General features: G+C 64.5%; 1 protein-coding gene across 1 annotated transcript in view; it reads right to left on the bottom strand.

The window, feature by feature from the left end:
* Nucleotides 1-323: 323 nt before the first annotated feature.
* The window catches only part of prpf31 (PRP31 pre-mRNA processing factor 31 homolog (yeast)), a 30,194-nt gene continuing 16,132 nt past the window's right edge, over nt 324-14,385 (bottom strand). Inside the window, exons 6-8 of the mRNA XM_072567774.1 lie at nt 13,505-13,611; nt 9,682-9,851; nt 324-583 (exon numbers count right to left, since the gene is read on the bottom strand). Of these exons, the coding sequence (XP_072423875.1) occupies nt 339-583; nt 9,682-9,851; nt 13,505-13,611 (522 nt within the window). The 3' untranslated portion in view covers nt 324-338. The remainder of the gene's footprint in view (nt 584-9,681; nt 9,852-13,504; nt 13,612-14,385) is intronic.

The raw sequence follows: 14,385 nt of genomic DNA, 5'->3' as shown, positions 1-14,385 counted from the left end.
GTCGGAGAGGGGGGGGTGACCTTATAGAGGTTTATAAAATCACGAGGGGGACGGAGAGGATAAATAGGCAAAGTCTTCACCCTGGGGGCGGGGGAATCCCGGAACTAGAGGGGCAGAGGTTTAGGGTGAGAGGGAAAGATATAAAGGGGACCTAAGGGGCAACCTTTTCCCCAGAGGGTGGTACGTGTATGGAATGAGCTGCCAGAGGATGGGGTGGAGGCTGGGGGTACAATGACAACATTTAAGAGGCATTTGGACGGGTATATGAATAGGAGGGTTTGGAGGGTTATGGGCCGGGTGCTGGCAGGTGGGGACTAGATTGGGTTAGGATATCTGGGTCAGCATGGACGGGTTGGGCCGAAGGGTCTGTTTCCGTGCTGGACATCTGGATGAGCCGATACTCCCCACCCCATTGAGCCCCGTACCTGCGGGAGAGATTGGACGATCTCACTGTGGTAGATGTATCCGGTGTGCGGGAGCACCGAGGTACTGGAGAAACCGGCCAGATTCCGGCGCTGGGAGCCCAGCAGCATGATGTTACAGGCTGGCATCTTGGAAAGGTTGGTCAGACCGCCCGCTATCCCTGAGAGAGAGAGAGAGAGAGAGAGAGAGAGAGAGAGAGAGAGAGAGAGAAAAAGAGACGGAGAGAGAGAGAGGGGGGGAGAGGGGGAGAGAGGGGGGGAGAGGGGGAGAGGGGGGGGGGAGAGAGAGAGGGGGGGGGGAGAGAGAGAGAGAGGGGGGGGGGGGAAGAGAGAGAGAGAGGGGGGGGGGGGGGGGGAGAGAGAGAGAGAGGGGGGGGGGGGGGGAGAGAGAGAGAGGGGGGGGGGGGGAAAAAGAGAGACCGGGAGAGAGACCGGGGGAGAGAGGGTGTGAGAGAGAGAGAGAGAGAGAGAGAGAGAGAGAGAGAGAGTGAGTGAGTGAGTGAGTGAGTGAGAGAGAGAGACCGGGGGAGAGCGAGTGTGTGAGAGAGACCGGGGGGGAGAGCGAGTGTGTGAGAGAGAGACCGGGGGAGAGCGAGTGTGCGAGAGAGACCGGGGGGAGAGCGAGTGTGTGAGAGAGACCGGGGCAGAGCGAGTGTGTGAGAGAGAGACCGGGGGAGAGCGAGTGTGTGAGAGAGAGACCGGGGGAGAGCGAGTGTGTGAGAGAGACCGGGGGAGAGCGAGTGTGAGAGAGAGACCGGGGGGAGAGCGAGTGTGAGAGAGAGACCGGGGGGGAGAGCGAGTGTGTGAGAGAGACCGGGGGGAGAGCGAGTGTGTGAGAGAGACCGGGGGGAGAGCGAGTGTGAGAGAGAGACCGGGGGGAGAGCGAGTGTGAGAGAGAGACCGGGGGAGAGCGAGTGTGTGAGAGAGAGACCGGGGAGAGAGCGAGTGTGTGAGAGAGACCGGGGGGAGAGAGCGAGTGTGTGAGAGAGACCGGGGGGAGAGAGCGAGTGTGTGAGAGACCGGGGGAGAGCGAGTGTGTGAGAGAGACCGGGGGAGAGCGAGTGTGTGAGAGAGACCGGGGGAGAGCGAGTGTGAGAGAGAGAGACCGGGGGAGAGAGCGAGTGTGTGAGAGAGACCGGGGGGGAGAGAGCGAGTGTGTGAGAGAGAGACCGGGGGAGAGCGAGTGTGTGAGAGAGACCGGGGGGGGAGAGAGTGAGTGTGTGAGAGAGACCGGGGGAGAGCGAGTGTGTGAGAGAGAGACCGGGGGGAGAGCGAGTGTGTGAGAGAGACCGGGGGGAGAGCGAGTGTGTGAGAGAGACCGGGGGAGAGCGAGTGTGTGAGAGAGAGACCGGGGGAGAGCGAGTGTGTGAGAGAGACCGGGGGGAGAGAGTGAGTGTGTGAGAGAGAGACCGGGGGAGAGCGAGTGTGTGAGAGAGACCGGGGGAGAGCGAGTGTGTGAGAGAGACCGGGGGAGAGCGAGTGTGTGAGAGAGACCGGGGAGAGAGCGAGTGTGAGAGAGAGACCGGGGGGAGAGCGAGTGTGTGAGAGAGACCTGGGGGGGAGAGCGAGTGTGTGAGAGAGAGACCGGGGGAGAGCGAGTGTGTGAGAGAGACCGGGGCAGAGCAAGTGTGTGAGAGAGACCGGGGGGAGAGCGAGTGTGTGAGAGAGACCGGGGGGGAGAGCGAGTGTGAGAGAGAGACCGGGGGAGAGCGAGTGTGTGAGAGAGAGACCGGGGGAGAGCGAGTGTGTGAGAGAGAGACCGGGGGAGAGCGAGTGTGTGAGAGAGACCGGGGCAGAGCAAGTGTGTGAGAGAGAGACCGGGGGAGAGCGAGTGTGTGAGAGAGAGACCGGGGGAGAGCGAGTGTGTGAGAGAGAGACCGGGGGAGAGCGAGTGTGTGAGAGAGACCGGGAGAGAGCGAGTGTGAGAGAGAGACCGGGGGAGAGCGAGTGTGTGAGAGAGAGACCGGGGGAGAGCGAGTGTGTGAGAGAGAGACCGGGGGAGAGCGAGTGTGTGAGAGAGACCGGGGCAGAGCAAGTGTGTGAGAGAGACCGGGGGAGAGCGAGTGTGTGAGAGAGACCGGGGGAGAGCGAGTGTGAGAGAGAGACCGGGGGGAGAGCGAGTGTGTGAGAGAGAGACCGGGGAGAGCGAGTGTGTGAGAGAGAGACCGGGGGAGAGCGAGTGTGTGAGAGAGAGACCGGGGGAGAGCGAGTGTGTGAGAGAGACCGGGGGGGAGAGCGAGTGTGTGAGACACCAGGGGGAGAGCGAGTGTGAGAGAGACCGGGGAGAGCGAGTGTGAGAGAGAGACCGGGGGAGAGCGAGTGTGTGAGAGAGACCGGGGGAGAGCGAGTGTGTGAGAGAGACCGGGGGGAGAGCGAGTGTGAGAGAGAGACCGGGGGAGAGCGAGTGTGTGAGAGAGAGACCGGGGGAGAGCGAGTGTGTGAGAGAAACCGGGGGGGGGGGAAGAGAGTGAGTGAGAGACCGGGGGGGGGGAAGAGAGTGTGTGAGAGACCGGGGGAGAGCGAGTGTGTGTGTGAGAGACCGGGGGAGAGCGAGTGTGTGAGAGACCGGGGGAGAGTGAGTGTGTGTGAGAGAGAACGGGGGGAGAGAGTGAGTGTGTGAGAGAGAGACTGGGGGAGAGCGAGTGTGTGAGAGAGAGACCGGGGGAGAGCGAGTGTGTGAGAGAGACCGGGGGAGATCGAGTGTGTGAGAGAGACCGGGGGAGAGCGAGTGTGTGAGAGAGAGACCGGGGGAGAGCGAGTGTGTGAGACACCAGGGGAGAGAGCGAGTGTGTGAGAGAGAGACCGGGGGAGAGCGAGTGTGTGAGAGAGAGACCGGGGGAGAGCGAGTGTGTGAGAGAGAGACCGGGGGAGAGCGAGTGTGTGAGAGAGAGACCGGGGGGGAGAGCGAGTGTGTGAGAGAGAGACCGGGGGGAGAGCGAGTGTGTGAGACACCAGGGGAGAGAGCGAGTGTGAGAGAGAGAGACCGGGGGAGAGCGAGTGTGTGAGAGAGACCGGGGGAGATCGAGTGTGTGAGAGAGAGACCGGGGGAGAGCGAGTGTGTGAGAGAGAGACCGGGGGGAGAGAGCGAGTGTGTGAGAGAGACCGGGGGAGAGCGAGTGTGTGAGAGAGACCGGGGGAGAGCGAGTGTGTGAGAGAGAGACCGGGGGAGAGCGAGTGTGTGAGACACCAGGGGAGAGAGCGAGTGTGTGAGAGAGACCGGGGGAGATCGAGTGTGTGAGAGAGACCGGGGGAGAGCGAGTGTGTGAGAGAGACCGGGGGAGAGCGAGTGTGTGAGAGAGACCGGGGGAGAGCGAGTGTGTGAGAGAGACCGGGGGATAGCGAGTGTGTGAGAGAGACCGGGGGAGAGCGAGTGTGTGAGAGAGACCGGGGGAGATCGAGTGTGTGAGAGAGACCGGGGGAGAGCGAGTGTGTGAGAGAGAGACCGGGGGAGAGCGAGTGTGTGAGAGAGAGACCGGGGGAGAGCGAGTGTGTGAGAGAGACCGGGGGAGAGCGAGTGTGTGAGAGAGACCGGGGGAGAGCGAGTGTGTGAGAGAGACCGGGGGAGATCGAGTGTGTGAGAGAGAGACCGGGGGAGAGCGAGTGTGTGAGAGAGAGACCGGGGGAGAGCGAGTGTGTGAGAGAGAGACCGGGGGGAGAGCGAGTGTGTGAGAGAGACCGGGGGAGAGCGAGTGTGTGAGAGAGAGACCGGGGGAGAGCGAGTGTGTGAGTGAGACCGGGGAGAGCGAGTGTGTGAGAGAGACCGGGGGGAGAGAGTGTGAGAGAGAGACCGGGAGAGAGCGAGAGTGTGAGAGAGACCGGGGGAGAGCGAGTGTGTGAGACACCAGGGGAGAGAGCGAGTGTGTGAGAGAGAGACCGGGGGAGAGCGAGTGTGTGAGACACCAGGGGAGAGAGCGAGTGTGTGAGAGAGACCGGGGGGAGAGAGCGAGTGTGAGAGAGACCGGGGGAGAGCGAGTGTGTGAGAGACCGGGGGAGAGCGAGTGTGTGAGAGACCGGGGGGAGAGCGAGTGTGTGAGAGACCGGGGGAGAGCGAGTGTGTGAGAGAGAGACCGGGGGAGAGCGAGTGTGTGAGAGAGAGACCGGGGGAGAGCGAGTGTGTGAGAGAGACCGGGGGGAGAGCGAGTGTGTGAGAGAGAGACCGGGGGAGAGCGAGTGTGTGAGAGAGAGACCGGGGGAGAGCGAGTGTGTGAGAGAGACCGGGGGAGAGCGAGTGTGTGAGAGAGACCGGGGGAGAGCGAGTGTGAGAGAGAGACCGGGGGGAGAGCGAGTGTGTGAGACACCAGGGGAGAGAGCGAGTGTGTGAGAGAGAGACCGGGGAGAGCGAGTGTGTGAGAGAGACCGGGGGAGAGAGCGAGTGTGTGAGAGAGACCGGGGGAGAGCGAGTGTGTGAGAGAGAGACCGGGGGAGAGCGAGTGTGTGAGACACCAGGGGAGAGAGCGAGTGTGTGAGAGAGAGACCGGGGGAGAGCGAGTGTGTGAGAGAGAGACCGGGGGAGAGCGAGTGTGTGAGAGAGACCGGGGGAGAGCGAGTGTGTGAGAGAGACCGGGGGAGAGCGAGTGTGTGAGAGAGACTGGGGGGAGAGCGAGTGTGTGAGACACCAGGGGAGAGAGCGAGTGTGTGAGAGAGACCGGGGGGGAGAGAGCGAGTGTGTGAGAGACCGGGGGAGAGCGAGTGTGAGAGAGACCGGGGGAGAACGAGTGTGTGAGAGAGACCGGGGGAGAGCGAGTGTGTGAGAGAGACCGGGGGGGAGAGAGCGAGTGTGTGAGAGACCGGGGGAGAGCAAGTGTGTGAGAGACCGGGGGAGAGCGAGTGTGTGAGAGAGACCGGGGGAGAGCGAGTGTGAGAGAGAGACCGGGGGAGAGCGAGTGTGAGAGAGAGACCGGGGGAGAGCGAGTGTGTGAGAGAGACCGGGGGAGAGCGAGTGTGTGAGAGAGACCGGGGGAGAGCGAGTGTGTGAGAGAGACCGGGGGGAGAGCGAGTGTGTGAGAGAGACCGGGGGAGAGCGATTGTGAGAGAGAGAGACCGGGGGAGAGCGAGTGTGAGAGAGAGACCGGGGGGAGAGCGAGTGTGTGAGACACCAGGGGAGAGAGCGAGTGTGTGAGAGAGACCGGGGGGAGAGAGCGAGTGTGTGAGAGACCAGGGGGAGAGCGAGTGTGTGAGAGAGACCGGGGGAGAGACAGCGAGTGTGTGAGAGACCGGGGGAGAGCAAGTGTGAGAGAGACCGGGGGAAAGCGAGTGTGTGAGAGACCGGGGGAGAGAGCGAGTGTGTGAGAGAGCGAGTGTGTGAGAGCGAGTGTGTGAGAGACCAGGGGAGAGCGAGTGTGTGAGAGACCGGGGGGGGGGGAGAGCGAGTGTGTGAGAGACCGGGGGAGAGCGAGTGTGTGAGAGAGAGACCGGGGGAGAGTGTGAGAGAGAGAGACCGGGAGAGAGCGAGTGTGTGAGAGAGACCGGGGGAGAGCGAGTGTGTGAGAGAGACCGGGGGGAGAGAGTGTGAGAGAGAGACCGGGAGAGAGCGAGTGTGTGAGAGAGACCGGGGGGAGAGCGAGTGTGTGAGACACCAGGGGAGAGAGCGAGTGTGTGAGAGAGAGACCGGGGGAGAGCGAGTGTGTGAGACACCAGGGGAGAGAGCGAGTGTGTGAGAGAGACCGGGGGAGAGCGAGTGTGTGAGAGAGACCGGGGGGAGAGAGTGTGAGAGAGAGACCGGGAGAGAGCGAGTGTGTGAGAGAGACCGGGGGGAGATCGAGTGTGTGAGACGCCAGGGGAGAGAGCGAGTGTGTGAGAGAGAGACCGGGGGAGAGCGAGTGTGTGAGACACCAGGGGAGAGAGCGAGTGTGTGAGAGAGACCGGGGGGAGAGAGCGAGTGTGTGAGAGAGACCGGGGGGAGAGAGTGTGAGAGAGAGACCGGGAGAGAGCGAGTGTGTGAGAGAGACCGGGGGGAGAGCGAGTGTGTGAGACACCAGGGGAGAGAGCGAGTGTGTGAGAGAGAGACCGGGGGAGAGCGAGTGTGTGAGACACCAGGGGAGAGAGCGAGTGTGTGAGAGAGACCGGGGGGAGAGAGCGAGTGTGTGAGAGACCGGGGGAGAGCGAGTGTGAGAGAGACCGGGGGAGAACGAGTGTGTGAGAGAGACCGGGGGAGAGCGAGTGTGTGAGAGAGACCGGGGGGGAGAGAGCGAGTGTGTGAGAGACCGGGGGAGAGCAAGTGTGTGAGAGACCGGGGGAGAGCGAGTGTGTGAGAGAGACCGGGGGAGAGCGAGTGTGTGAGAGAGACCGGGGGAGAGCGAGTGTGTGAGAGAGACCGGGGGAGAGCGAGTGTGTGAGAGAGACCGGGGGAGAGCGAGTGTGTGAGAGAGACCGGGGGAGAGCGAGTGTGTGAGAGACCGGGGGGAGAGCGAGTGTGTGAGAGACCGGGGGAGAGCGAGTGTGTGAGAGAGAGACCGGGGGAGAGCGAGTGTGTGAGAGAGAGACCGGGGGAGAGCGAGTGTGTGAGAGAGACCGGGGGGAGAGCGAGTGTGTGAGAGAGAGAGACCGGGGGGAGAGCGAGTGTGTGAGAGAGAGACCGGGGGAGAGCGAGTGTGAGAGAGAGACCGGGGGAGAGCGAGTGTGAGAGAGAGACCGGGGGGAGAGCGAGTGTGTGAGACACCAGGGGAGAGAGCGAGTGTGTGAGAGAGAGACCGGGGGAGAGCGAGTGTGTGAGAGAGACCGGGGGGGAGAGCGAGTGTGTGAGAGAGAGACCGGGGGAGAGCGAGTGTGTGAGAGAGACCGGGGGAGAGCGAGTGTGTGAGAGAGACCGGGGGGAGAGCGAGTGTGTGAGAGAGACCGGGGGGAGAGCGAGTGTGTGAGACACCAGGGGAGAGAGCGAGTGTGAGAGAGAGACCGGGGGGAGAGAGCGAGTGTGTGAGAGACCGGGGGAGAGCGAGTGTGAGAGAGACCGGGGAGAACGAGTGTGTGAGAGAGACCGGGGGAGAGCGAGTGTGTGAGAGAGACCGGGGGGGAGAGAGCGAGTGTGTGAGAGACCGGGGGAGAGCAAGTGTGTGAGAGACCGGGGGAGAGCGAGTGTGTGAGAGAGACCGGGGGAGAGCGAGTGTGAGAGAGAGACCGGGGGAGAGCGAGTGTGTGAGAGAGACCGGGGGGAGAGCGAGTGTGTGAGAGAGACCGGGGGGAGAGCGAGTGTGTGAGAGAGACCGGGGGGGGGGGTGAGCGAGTGTGAGAGAGAGACTGGGGGGGTGAGCGAGTGTGTGAGAGAGACCGGGGGGAGAGCGAGTGTGTGAGAGAGACCAGGGGTGAGCGAGTGTGTGAGAGAGACCGGGGGAGAGCGAGTGTGTGAGAGAGACCGGGGGGAGAGCGAGTGTGAGAGAGACCGGGGGAGAGAGTGAGTGGGTGAGAGACCAGGGGGGTGAGCGAGTGTGTGAGAGAGACCAGGGGGGTGAGCGAGTGTGTGAGAGAGACCAGGGGTGAGCGAGTGTGTGAGAGAGACCAGGGGGGTGAGCGAGTGTGTGAGAGAGACCGGGGGAGAGCGAGTGTGTGAGAGAGACCGGGGGGAGAGCGAGTGTGTGAGACACCAGGGGAGAGAGCGAGTGTGAGAGAGAGACCGGGGGGAGAGAGCGAGTGTGTGAGAGACCGGGGGAGAGCGAGTGTGAGAGAGACCGGGGGAGAACGAGTGTGTGAGAGAGACCGGGGGAGAGCGAGTGTGTGAGAGAGACCGGGGGGGGAGAGAGCGAGTGTGTGAGAGACCGGGGGAGAGCAAGTGTGTGAGAGACCGGGGGAGAGCGAGTGTGTGAGAGAGACCGGGGGAGAGCGAGTGTGAGAGAGAGACCGGGGAGAGCGAGTGTGAGAGAGAGACCGGGGGGAGAGCGAGTGTGTGAGAGAGACCGGGGGGAGAGCGAGTGTGTGAGAGAGACCGGGGGGGCGGGTGAGCGAGTGTGAGAGAGAGACTGGGGGGGTGAGCGAGTGTGTGAGAGAGACCGGGGGGAGAGCGAGTGTGTGAGAGAGACCAGGGGTGAGCGAGTGTGTGAGAGAGACCGGGGGAGAGCGAGTGTGTGAGAGAGACCGGGGGGAGAGCGAGTGTGAGAGAGACCGGGGGAGAGAGTGAGTGGGTGAGAGACCAGGGGGGGTGAGCGAGTGTGTGAGAGAGACCAGGGGGGTGAGCGAGTGTGTGAGAGAGACCAGGGGTGAGCGAGTGTGTGAGAGAGACCAGGGGGGTGAGCGAGTGTGTGAGAGAGACCGGGAGGGGGGGTGTGCGAGTGTGAGAGAGAGACCGGGGGGAGAGCGAGTGTGTGAGAGAGACCAGGGGTGAGCGAGTGTGTGAGAGAGACCGGGGGGAGAGCGAGTGTGTGAGAGAGACCGGGAGGGGGGGGAGAGCGAGTGTGAGAGAGACGGGGGGAGAACGAGTGTGTGAGAGAGACCGGGGGAGAGCGAGTGTGTGAGAGAGACCGGGGGGGAGAGAGCGAGTGTGTGAGAGACCGGGGGAGAGCAAGTGTGTGAGAGACCGGGGAGAGGGTGTGAGAGACGAGAGCGAGTGTGTGAGAGAGACCGGGGGAGAGCGAGTGTGAGAGAGAGACCGGGGGAGAGCGAGTGTGAGAGAGAGACCGGGGGAGAGCGAGTGTGTGAGAGAGACCGGGGGGAGAGCGAGTGTGTGAGAGAGACCGGGGGGAGAGCGAGTGTGTGAGAGAGACCGGGGGGAGAGCGAGTGTGTGAGAGAGACCGGGGGGGGGGGGGGGGGTGAGCGAGTGTGAGAGAGAGACTGGGGGGGTGAGCGAGTGTGTGAGAGAGACCGGGGGGAGAGCGAGTGTGTGAGAGAGACCAGGGGTGAGCGAGTGTGTGAGAGAGACCGGGGGAGAGCGAGTGTGTGAGAGAGACCGGGGGGAGAGCGAGTGTGAGAGAGACCGGGGGAGAGAGCGAGTGGGTGAGAGACCAGGGGGGTGAGCGAGTGTGTGAGAGAGACCAGGGGGGTGAGCGAGTGTGTGAGAGAGACCAGGGGTGAGCGAGTGTGTGAGAGAGACCAGGGGGGTGAGCGAGTGTGTGAGAGAGACCGGGAGGGGGGGTGAGCGAGTGTGAGAGAGAGACTGGGGGGGTGAGCGAGTGTGTGAGAGAGACCGGGGGGTGAGCGAGTGTGTGAGAGAGACCAGGGGTGAGCGAGTGTGTGAGAGAGACCGGGGGGGGGGTGAGTGACTGTGTGTGTGTGAGAGGATTCCCGACAGCGTTGCTGAGAGCAGAGGGAGAGCAGACCCTGACCATAACTCACCCATGATCTTGGCGGCTGTTGATGCCCCAACGATGATGGAGAGGTTGGGGGCGGTGAACGACATCCGGGATTCCACATAGTCGTAGATCTGGTGCTTGGACTGATTCAGCTCCAACGCCATGTCACAGGCCTCAACTATGACCCCGAGCTCCTCTTCGGTCAGGGTCTGGCTGGGGAAAACAACAAGCCCCCAGACCCCAGCGTCAGGATCAGGAGCAGGATCAGTCCTTCCCCCAACCTCCCCACACCCTCCCACCAACCCCACCCTGGGGCCATCCCAACCCCGGCCTGGGCCTGACCCAGCAAACGTCTCCATCGCTCCTTCTGTATCCGGGATCCACCCAGAGGGGGGCAGGGTGGGGAGAGGGGGAGACAGAGAGAGGTGGAGAGAGACAGAGGGGGGGGGGGGGGGGGAGAGAGACAGAGGGGGGGGGGGGGGGGGGAGACAGAGGAGGGGGGGGGAGAGACAGAGGGGGGGGGAGAGAGACAGAGGAGGGGGGGGGAGAGAGACAGAGGGGGGGGGGAGAGAGACAGAGGGGGGGGGAGAGAGAGACAGAGGGGGGGGGGAGAGAGACAGGGGGGGGGGGGGAGAGACAGAGGGGGGTGGAGAGACAGAGGGGGGGAGAGACAGAGGGGGGGGGAGAGAGGGGGGGGGGGAGACAGAGGGGGGGGGGGAAGAGAGACAGAGGGGGGGGGGAGAGACAGAGGGGGGGGAGCGGGGGGGGGGAGCGGGAGAGGGGGGGGAGCGGGAGAGGGGGGGGAGCGGGAGAGGGGGGGGAGCGGGAGAGGGGGGGGGGGAGAGAGACGGGGGGGGGGGAAGAGAGACGGGGGGGGGGAAGAGAGACAGGGGGGGGGGGAGAGAGACGGGGGGGGGGGGAGAGAGACGGGGGGGGGAGAGAGACGGGGGGGAGAGAGACAGAGGGGGGGGGAACAGAGGGGGAGGGGGGAGAGACAGAGGGGGGGGGAGAGACAGAGGGGGGGGGAGAGACAGAGGGGGGAAAAACGGGGGGAGCGGGAGAGACAGAGGGGGGTAGAGACGGGGGGAGCGGGAGAGACAGAGGGGGGGAGAGACGGGGGGAGCGGGAGAGACAGAGGGGGGGAGAGACGGGGGGAGCGGGAGAGACGGGGGGGAGCGGGAGAGACAGAGGGGGGGGAGCGGGAGAGACAGAGGGGGGTAGAGACGGGGGGAGCGGGAGAGACAGAGGGGGGGAGCGGGAGAGACAGAGGGGGGGAGAGACGGGGGGAGCGGGAGAGACGGGGGGGAGCGGGAGAGACAGAGGGGGGGAGCGACGGGGGGAGCGGGAGAGACAGAGGGGGGGAGAGACGGGGGGAGCGGGAGAGACAGAGGGGGGGAGCGGGGAGAGAGACGGGGGGGGGAGAGACAGAGGGGGGGAGCAGGAGAGACGGGGGGAGCGGGAGAGACAGAGGGGGGGGGAGACGGGGGGAGCGGGAGAGACGGGGGGAGCGGGAGAGACGGGGGGAGCGGGAGAGACGGGGGGAGCGGGAGAGACGGGGGGAGCGGGAGAGACGGGGGGAGCGGGAGAGACGGGGGGAGCGGGAGAGACGGGGGGAGCGGGAGAGACGGGGGGAGCGGGAGAGACGGGGGAGCGGGAGAGACGGGGGGAGCGGGAGAGACGGGGGGAGCGGGAGAGACGGGGGGAGCGGGAGAGACGGGGGGAGCGGGAGAGACGGGGGAGCGGGAGAGACGGGGGGAGCGGGAGAGACGGGGGAGCGGGAGAGACGGGGGGAGCGGGAGAGACGGGGGGAGCGGGAGAGACAGAGGGGGGGAGAGACGGGGGGAGCGGGAGAGACAGAGGGGGGGAGAGACGGGGGGAGCGGGAGAGACAGAGGGGGGGAGCGGGAGAGACGGGGGGGGGGGGGGGGAGACGGGGGGGGGAGACAGGGGGGGGGGGGAGAGCGGGAGAGACGGGGGGGGGGGAGCGGGAGAGACGGGGGGGGGAGAGACAGAGGGGGGGGAGAGAGCGAGGGAGAGAGGCAGAGCGAGGGAGGGGGAGAGAGCGAGGGAGGGGGAGCGAGAAGGGGGGGGAGAGCGAGGGGGGGGGGAGAGCGAGGGGGGGGGGGAGAGCGAGGGGGGGGGGGAGAGCGAGGGGGGGGGGGAGCGAGGGGGGGGGGAAGAGCGTGGGGGGGGGGGAAGAGCGTGGGGGGGGGAAGAGCGTGGGGGGGGGGAAGAGCGTGGGGGGGGGAAGAGCGTGGGGGGGGGAAGAGCGTGGGGGGGGGGGAAGAGCGTGGGGGGCGGGGAAGAGCGTGGGGGGGGGAAGAGCGTGGGGGGGGGAAGAGCGTGGGGGGGGGGAAGAGCGTGGGGGGGGGGGAAGAGCGTGGGGGGGGGGGAAGAGCGTGGGGGGGGGAAGAGCGTGGGGGGGGGGGGAAGAGCGTGGGGGGGGGGGGGAAGAGCGTGGGGGGGGGGGGGAAGAGCGTGGGGGGGGGGGGGAAGAGCGTGAGGGGGGGGGGAAGAGCGTGAGGGGGGGGGAAGAGCGTGGGGGGGGGGAAGAGCGTGGGGGGGGGAGAAGAGCGTGGGGGGGGGGAAGAGCGTGGGGGGGGGGGGAAGAGCGTGGGGGGGGGGAAGAGCGAGAGGGGGGGAAGAGCGTGGGGGGGGGGAAGAGCGTGGGGGGGGGGGAAGAGCGTGGGGGGGGGGAAGAGCGTGGGGGGGGGAGAAGAGCGTGGGGGGGGGGGAAGAGCGTGGGGGGGGGGGAAGAGCGTGGGGGGGGGGGGAAGAGCGTGGGGGGGGGGAAGAGCGTGGGGGGGGGAAGAGCGAGAGGGGGGGGAAGAGCGTGGGGGGGGGGAAGAGCGTGGGGGGGGGGGGAAGAGCGAGAGGGGGGGGAAGAGCGAGAGGGGGGGGGAAGAGCGAGAGGGGGGGGGAAGAGCGAGAGGGGGGGCGGAAGAGCGAGGGGGGGGGGGGGAGAGCGAGGGAGGGGGGGAGAGAGGCACAGGAGAGACAGAGAGGGAGAGACAGACAGAGAGAGAGAGACAGAGAGAGACAGAGAGAGAGAGACAGAGAGAGAGAGACAGAGAGAGAGAGACAGAGAGAGAGAGACAGAGAGAGAGAGACACAGAAGAGACAGAGAGAGACAGAGAGAGAGAGAGAGGGAGAGAGGGACAGAGAGGGAGAGAGGGACAGAGAGGGAGAGAGGGACAGAGAGGGAGAGACGGACAGAGAGGGAGAGACGGACAGAGAGGGAGAGACGGACAGAGAGGGAGAGACAGACAGAGAGGGAGAGACAGACAGAGAGAGAGAGAGAGAGAGAGACACAGAAGAGACAGAGAGAGAGAGACAGAGAGAGAGAGACACAGAAGAGACAGAGAGAGACAGAGAGAGACAGAGAGAGACAGAGAGAGAGACAGAGAGAGAGAGGGAGAGAGAGGGAGAGACAGGGAGAGACAGGGAGAGACAGGGAGAGACAGGGAGAGAGAGAGAGACAGAGAGAGAGACAGAGAGAGACAGAGAGAGAGAGACACAGAAGAGACAGAGAGAGTGAGACAGAGAGAGTGAGAGAGAGACAGAAGCGCCCGAGAGAGACAGAGAGACAAAGACAGAGAGAGAGAGACAGACAGACTGACAGAGAGAGAGAGAGAGAGAGAGAGAGAGAGAGAGAGAGACAGAAGCGCCCGAGAGAGACAGAGAGACAAAGACAGAGAGAGAGAGACAGACAGACTGACAGAGAGAGAGAGAGAGAGAGAGAGAGAGAGAGAGAGACAGAAGCGCCGAGAGAGACAGAGAGACAAAGACAGAGAGAGAGAGACAGACAGACTGACAGAGAGAGAGACAGAGAGAGAGAGAGTGAGCACACTCGCGTGATGCCCTTACCCCTGTGTGGTGGACGCCGTCACACTGACCACCATTATGGTAGCGTTTGTGAGGATCTGCTGGAGGTTCTCGTTATTCTTGCAGCGGTCCAGGCTGTTACCGAGTTCCTGCCGAGGGTCAGAGGGAACCATATCCGATCAGACACTTTCACCACCGAGGGGGGGGGGAAGGGGATCGATGGGTGAACGGCCTCCACTTGATAAGGCAACCACAGGTTCGGACAAAGACTCCAAAAACCCTGGGGTCACCCATCGGCCTTCCCTCGCACAACTGGATACACACACGGCGGCCATCTTGCAACTGACGGCCATCTTGCAAATGATGGCCATCTTGTGGCCATCTTACAACTGGCGGCCATCTTGTGGCCATCTTTCAGCTGGCGGCCATCTTGCAACCGGCAGCCATCTTGTGGCCATCTTTCAGCTGGCGGCCATCTTGCGCATGGCAAGAGGCTAACCGCGTGGCCCTGCGACAGGTGCAGGTGCAACTAAACCAGCCGACCAAAATCCCCAACAGACACCAGTTCAAGACCCACTGGGGGGTGGGAGGGATGTTCATATTCAGTCAATAACCAGGAATAATCGTTCCAAGTTGTCGTTTTAAAACTAAACACGTGGGTCGAGATTGTGAATGTCCCTCGGGGAGGGAATCCTGGTTTCCTCACGTGGTCGGGCATACACATGACTCCACGTCCTACAGTGAGGCCCTGGGTTGGGGGTAATTAGGGACGGGGCAATAAATCTAGCTCAGGTACCGCACGCGCAGCCCGAGAGCAAACCATCAAACTTAAAATAACGCTTGAGGCGCGGGAATGGGAGGAGGAGGAGCCCAGAGATTTCCGAGGTGGTGAGGGAGACAGGGAGGGAGGGATTGGAACAAGA

Source organism: Chiloscyllium punctatum, unplaced genomic scaffold (assembly GCF_047496795.1).
Source record: "Chiloscyllium punctatum isolate Juve2018m unplaced genomic scaffold, sChiPun1.3 scaffold_1586, whole genome shotgun sequence".
Classification (NCBI taxonomy): domain Eukaryota; kingdom Metazoa; phylum Chordata; class Chondrichthyes; order Orectolobiformes; family Hemiscylliidae; genus Chiloscyllium; species Chiloscyllium punctatum.
The sequence above is the reverse complement of the archived record's forward strand: the minus strand, read 5'-3'. Positions and strand labels throughout refer to the sequence as shown.